The sequence below is a fragment of the Austrofundulus limnaeus genome, unplaced genomic scaffold (genome assembly GCF_001266775.1).
Source record: "Austrofundulus limnaeus strain Quisiro unplaced genomic scaffold, Austrofundulus_limnaeus-1.0 Scaffold922, whole genome shotgun sequence".
NCBI classification, from domain to species: Eukaryota; Metazoa; Chordata; class Actinopteri; order Cyprinodontiformes; family Rivulidae; genus Austrofundulus; species Austrofundulus limnaeus.
In genome coordinates this window covers 122,906-130,077 of record NW_013953324.1, presented here as the reverse complement: position 1 = coordinate 130,077, position 7,172 = coordinate 122,906, and the positions used below count along the sequence as shown (strand labels likewise).

At 49.7% G+C, this 7,172-nt stretch overlaps 1 protein-coding gene across 1 annotated transcript in view; it reads left to right on the top strand.

The window, feature by feature from the left end:
• zfyve26 (zinc finger, FYVE domain containing 26) overlaps positions 1-7,172 on the top strand; it is a gene marked incomplete in the record, with an annotated part of 85,176 nt that overhangs the window by 64,913 nt on the left and 13,091 nt on the right. The window contains 1 exon segment of the mRNA XM_014029582.1: positions 6,473-6,611. Coding sequence (XP_013885036.1) covers positions 6,473-6,611 — 139 coding nt within the window.

The window sequence follows — 7,172 nt, the reverse complement described above, 5'->3', positions numbered from 1 at the left end:
GTGTTATTGCAATTTTATTCTATGCTTTATTCTTTGGTTTTATTGCATTGTATTTACATTGTACGGTGCCCTTGAGTGTCATGAAAGACACCTTCTTTATTATTGTATTAATAATAATAATAATAATAATAATAATAATAACAGTTTTATTGGGATTTTTTTAAATCCCGTTGGATTACAGGAAGTTGTATAGGAGAGTTCAGAGCTGTTGTTCACTGTCAGCCAGGAAATGAGAGCAGAAAAAGTTCAAAACGTATTTCCAGCAGCAGAACAAGGTGGAAGCTGACTGTTCCTACAGGCTCTGACATGTTAGATGTGAGCCATCATATCGAAATGAGGATTAAATCAAATTTAATCAAAATGATCTAACTACATTTTCAGATTCCTGTCTTTAAAAACAACATTTTGACACCTGGATCATCCTGATGTCATCAGCTTATCCAGAGATATGACTTAATTTGTCTTGTTGGTTACAATAATACATTACTGTTGGTTCTGAATCCTAATTTATGTAAATTTATTGGGTAATTTTTGATGTTAATATATGGAGGAAACCTAAAATATTTTCTGTATATTAAGATTTCCCAGTTGGAAAGAAAAAAAACCATTTCTACCTCACAGGAAAATGTCAAAAATTTAAGGCATTTTTCCTCAAAATTAGTTTTTTTTTTGTTGCTACTTCTCAAAGAAATGCTTCAAAAAGTTTTATGATTAAATTTCAGACAGTTCATTCAAATGACATTAATTCATTATATTTTGACAAAATGTAATTTTTGCACTTGTTTAAATCAAAACCCTGTATCTGCCTGTTTCTCTATGTTCCACTTTTGGACTCAATCCTTGTTTTGATGTGACGGCTCACAAATTTGAAAATGAGGTTTTGAAAAAACCGTTKGTTACGTGTAGGTGCAGCCCTTTAAGGCTATCACTGGTGGGTTTATCCTTTATCCCTTGGCGCAGTACAGCACTGAAAACTCATAGTCCACGCCCACCCACTGGGTGGGCCTCCCCCGTCTGTATAAACAGCAGTCAGACCGGACAATCGGCTCCCTAAAAGATGTTTTCTTCAACAGGAACCAGTGAGGCCCATAGYTTAAAGGGCTGCACCTGTACTCATATAATCTGGGGTTACAATACATAACCAACGCTCTGTTTCCTGTAGGCTTCTCCCTTTAAGGCTATCGCCAGTGGGTTAAAGGAGAAGCTGGATGTAGTCTATGCCTCACTGGATCCATTCAGACCATAATATGAAGCATCTGCTCACACATAACAACCAACACTCACAGCCTGAAATGTGTCATTACACACTCCAGACCCCCGGTGTTTCAGATGACCGGAGAGGAGGACACTCTGGTTAAAAATGTTAATATAACAAACCTGCTGCWGTGAATCAGAACAAGGAAGGTTRTGAAGTGTAACAGTGTGACGAGGAACAGAGCATGTTGTTTCAACAAATAATAAAATRTTTCTGTCACAACCCTGAGAACAGGACGAGTCATGGAGAACGTTGAAACGTCACGCAGGTAAAAACGAATAAATGAGCACAGAGATGACCAGGAGGCCGCCCTGCAGATGTCATCCACAGACGGTCCTCCTCTGGTGGACTGAGCTGTCAGATCCTCTGGAGGATCCAGGCCAGAGGAAACATAAGCCTGTGAAATCACCTCACACAACCTGTGAGAGGTGCTGAACAGACAGAGGACGTCCCACTGACTTCTCTCTGTAATACACAAACACTGAGAGCGGCGCAGAGCAGACGTGCGAGCCACGTAACACAAGAGTGCACGCACAGGGCAGAGGAGATGAGATAAGGCTTCCTCCTCAGAGTTATGAGGAGGGGGTAAAAACCATCCAGTTATCTCTCTCAACCTGAACGAGCTGGTTAAGCTTTTAGGGCTAAAAGCAGGGTTGGGACGCAGCACAGCTGAGCTGCTGTATTCTCAGGCATGAGGGAGCGACAGAGAGCGCAGATAAATCACTCACTCTGTTTGCAGATGTGAGGGCCAACAGCAGAGCTGTTTTAAAGGACAGAAACTAAAGAGGAACCTGGTCTAAAGGTTCAAATGGAGCTTTAACCAGAGCGGAATGAGTGGGCCTGACACAGGTCTGCATCTCTGCACACCTCTCAGAAAACACTTCRTCAGCRGGTGGTTAAAGACAGTTCTGTCACCAAAGTTTGAATGGTGCTGAAAGCTAACTTCCTGTCCATCAGCTGCTGGAGAAAACAGCACGCAGCCTAAAGGGCATAAAATGGCCTCCACTCCTKTTTTCCRTGCACCAGYGCTGAAAAGCTGACCACTTTGATGCATAGAGAGCTGTAGTGGAAGCRGCTCGTGCGTCCTGGATCATGCGCACCACATCCTGCGGGAGACCGAGCCCCTCTAAGCGCTCCCACTCAGCGGCCAGACCCAGAKACRTTGACCTATCTCTGGGTGACTCCTGATCGTTCCCCCCGCCTGGAGGAGYGCGTCCTCCCTCCATGGAAGCTGCCACGGCTGGCCCGAAACCAGCTGCTGCAGGCTCGGAAACCACGGTGYGTTTTTGTGCTCGGGTACCACCAGGACCACGGACAGCTCCTCCTCCTGAACTCGGTCCAGGAGCCGCGGGATCAGCAGGACTGGAGGAAACKCATAAAGAAGCAGTTTTGGCCACGGACTGTGAGCGAAGTCGTCCAGCCCTAGTGGTGGATCCTCCTCAGTGACTCAGTCACTGGTCTGATGGAGAGCAGGTTTACACACACCCAGCACAGCAGCTGTCTGGCAACATTTAGCARCTGCGCTGAGCGCACGCCTCCTGGTGGTTTATGTAYGCGGCTGCCACTCTGTTGTCCGTGTGGATCAGAACATGCTGATCCCGCAGCAGAGGAAGAAAGTGCTGAGTCACTATCAGCACCGTGAGGAGCTCCAACATGTTTATGTGCAGGGTCATGTGGTCGGGCCACTTCGCTCCCACCACCTGAGACAGACACAGCCCTCCCCATCCTGATGGAAGCGTCCGTGAACACTGAGACGTGTGACGTAGGTCTGCTGAGGGGAACCCCCTCCAACAGAATGCTGGGGTTCCCCCAGTGGGCCAGATCTGCTCCCACTGAGGGGGGARCAGAGATCATGCGCCTCTTCTGACGCACAGTATCTATGTGCAGCCGGGCGAACCACCTCTGGAGGCGTCTCATGTGCRGTAACCCCAGCGGGACCACCACATGAGCTGCTGACATCATTCCCAACAGACGCATGACTGACAGGGCTGTCACTACACTGCCAGGTCTGATGCAGCAGAGCTGCGCTGACAGAGCGTCAGCTCTCAGCTGTGACAGTCGGGCTCTCATTGTCACTGAGWTTAGCTCCACCCCCAGATAAACAATCATCTGGGATGGGAGAACAGAACTTTTTCCCAGTTTATGGAAAACCCCAGGTTCAGGAGGTGTGTCGCCAGCTTCTGGGTCTGCACCGCGGCTTCCTCTCTGCACCGAGCCAGTAACAGCAGATCGTCCAGATAAAAGAGGATTCTCATTCCCGCCATGTGAAGTGGCTGCAGCGCTGTTTCCAGACACTTGGAAAATGTGCGCGGGGCGAGMGAGTAACCGAACGGCAGGCGGTTGTTCTGATACTGGGTCCCCTGAAAGGAGAAACGCAGAAACTTCCGGTGTTTCCGGATGATGGGAACGTGGAGATATGCGTCTCTCAGATCTGTGGAGGTGAACCAGTCGTTCTGGTGAACATTTTGCAGCACCTGTCTGATTGTCAGCATGTGGAGCGGCCTCTCCATGATCGAGCTGTTGAACAGAGACAGGTCCAGAATGGGTCTCACTCCTCCCATTTTTTTGGGAACCAAAAAATAACGGGAGTAGAACCCCGCATTTTCCTCTCCGTGGGGAACCGTGGAAATGACCTTTTTTAACCTCAGTTCCTGAAGTTCTGAGCGGAGAGCAGCACTCTGCTTCAGAGATGACAGAACCGTCTCCACGATCCCTCTGAACGGTGGTGGGCGACCTGCAAACTGCAGCGTGTAACCCCTGCTGATCAGCTGATCCAGCCACCTGTCGAGGGAACATGTGTGCCGCTCTGAGTAACGCTCTGAAAGAGGGCGTGCATTAATGTGTGGTGCTGTGGTCCGCATGGACTGCAGCCACGTTAGAGCCCCTACCGCCGTCCCCTGCCTCGCAGCTGCTCCGGAGGGAACCCATGGGGGGCTCGGACAGAAAGGGCTGCCTGTCATCCTTCATGCAGCAGGAGTGAGCCGGTGTGCTCTGACGCTGCKTGGGCGTGGGCCGCTGCTGGAGAGATGACACACTCACTCTGTAAGGTGTGTGTGAGGAGGCAGCAGGAACATCCAGATGTTCTGACCGCTCAGAAAAACTCTGCTGGAATCAGACTGCTCAGAAGAGGCGGACTGATGTGCTGAGACAGAAAAACTAGGTGGAGCTGCGGCGCCTCGTCACAAGCTGTTGAGAGGCGAGCGGTTCGCTGTGAGTGATGGAGCTGCTGTGAGATCAGCTGATCTGACAGAGGCTGCAGCCGGCGGTCAGGAGGTCCCTCCAGCGACCCGAGGTGCGGGGTTCAGGTTGAGGCCGCACCAGGTGGCGAAAAGACTCAAAAACCTCCTGAGTCTGCTGAGACTTCTTCACAAGAGAGTGGAAGTTGGTGCCAAACAGCCCGTCTCAGCTGTGATGGGACCATTAAGCAGATCCTTCTGGAGCTTCTCCGTCATGGATGGAGCCAGGTGGMGCCAGGTGGTTCTCTGGATCTGGGTGGCCCAGGCAGCGATCCTCGAGGAGCAAATCACTGAAGTGGCACACAGGTTCAGGATTGCGTCAGCTGCCTTACAGAGAGAGCTCTTCAGATCCTCTGGCAGGGCAGTTTCCTCCAGCCGCTTGGAAATGCCGTAAGTCAGCAAGGCAGCATTATTTGTTGCTGCGGAGGTCTGAWACTGGTGGGCCCGATCAGAAAACCTTGTGATCAGCTGATCGTGTTTGGAAGGAGGCAGCGGACGCTGATCCAGCCCCGACGTCTTGGCCCCAAACACCTCAGTAAGACCTGGATCCAGAGGGGGGACAGAGGGAAAACTCGGCTCTGTAAACYCCTCCACCCTGGTGATGGGCGTGTAGGTGGAGACTGGCGCCCTCAGCTCGGCGGGCTCAGCCACTGTCTCAGCCAGGAAGTCCATCACGGCAGGAAACTGAGGCCAGATGGGGTCCGGGTGGCGACTTGAGGCAGAACCAAACCTTCCCACCAGGTCATTCGAGCGGGACGGGGGKGCTGTGGGACYGGAAGTCCCTTAGCGMTGGCAGCCTCCTGAATCAAGCTAGGCAGCTTGAGGAGGAGTGTGCCCACCGCTGGGAACGGGGTGGTGGAGGACACAGGAAGCCCGGGGTTGACTGAGCAGCCTCTCAGCCGCCTTTCCTCCATGATGGCGTCACCGGAGTCGTCTTCACCCTCTTCATTTCCCCCGGTGTCTTCTTTGCTGGCGGGATCATTCGTTTCCCGCTCAGCGCTGCTAGCTTGCTGAGTGCAGCTAGCTTCCTCCTGCGAGCGGGTACCGGACTCGGTCGACTCACCCTGCGGCCCAATGCTGACCTTAAAAAAGGCTACTCTCCACCTCCTCTCCTCCAGCGGGAGGAGAGCACAGGGACGACAGGTGGGCTGAGGTCCCAGGCATCTCTCGCAGGTCTCRTGGTTGTCGAAGGACAGGATGTAACCCGTCTGGCACGACGGGCACAAACGAATAATGTTRGACATCTTCTCAATGTTGCTTCTGCTATCGCTGAAGAAAAAAAGGAGCCGATTGTCCGGTTTGACTGCTATTTATACAGAACGGGGGAAGCCCACCCAGAGGGTGGGCGTGGACTACGAGTTTTCACWGTTGCACTGCGTGCGAAGGTTAAACCCATTAGCGATAGCCTTAAAGGGCAAAGCCTTTATGAAACAGAACTGAGAGAGTTCTCTATACGTCTGTATACCTACAAAATGACCTAMAATCCTTATAATTTATGGACATTGTGTACAAGTTGACATGTTTGTGCCTCTCTTCTTACCCTGATGCACCATCACTCTGGAACAGGGTCAGTCTGGACTCATCATGTTAAATAAGTTGTTGTCAGCTGAAACATAATCACCCATGCAGGAATTATTCAGTGGGAGGCTCTTTCCTGTTCAGTTTAATTAGTGATGGTGAACTTCCTGTAGCCTGGCAGTGCGTTTTCACCACAGCTGAGCACAGTGAAGGTTTTCAGAACAGATGATGCTTGTTAGTTACTGAGTGCAGTTTGACATGTTGAAGTCTACAGTTGTAGCTCTGACACTGAAGCCTCTCATCAGTCACATGGTTCTGGACTTTGTTAATGTCTTGATAACTGAATCAAGTGAAAACACCAAATGAAAACAAACTTCAGAGCTGACCACATGTAGTCAGATCAGCTGAAACAAATGAATCAGACCAGATGTGAACAGGCTGATTTGTTTCTGTGTTTCTGTGCAGTGATTGGAAGCCCTGTTGTCACACATGAACCTTTGGATGGGATGCTGCACCTGCCTGAGGAGGTCCACCGACAGTTCCAGCTCAGCTTAGACCCTGCAGAGAACCAGCTCCTGCACAGTGAATTCTACTACAAACAGGTGTGTACCTGCACCTGGATCAGGTCCCAGTCACACACTGTGAATAAGTAAAAGTATTTTACTGTTTACTCTGAAGACCACACAGGAACAATTGTTTTTAAWGGTAGTTTTCAAAGTGAAACAATGTGTTGTGTTCTTATGTGGACATCCTGAACACAACCGTTTAAACACTGATGTCACAGACCCACCTTTAACCTAACCTACCTCTGGATCTACTTCATGARTCCTGAGCTGTGACAGTATGTGGGCCGAACAGACAAATAAACAACAGTAATGAAATGTAGCATCCAGTGGCGCCTGCAGAAATTTTTTTCAGGGGGGCATGGGGGGGGCCACTGAAAAACCAGTGGTGGCCCACCAAAACTAATATCTATAACAGAAAGTTTATGATGTGTTTGTAAAAATAACAAATTGAAAACTATGACAACATAAAGCTATGGATTCACCAACAGATGTTCAGTTTGTAATTTCACAGATAAAATCACTGATTTTATGACTTTCAGAGATAAAAAACAAAAGTGTTTGTAATGTTGGGGGGACCCACTGGTGGGGGTCTGGGGG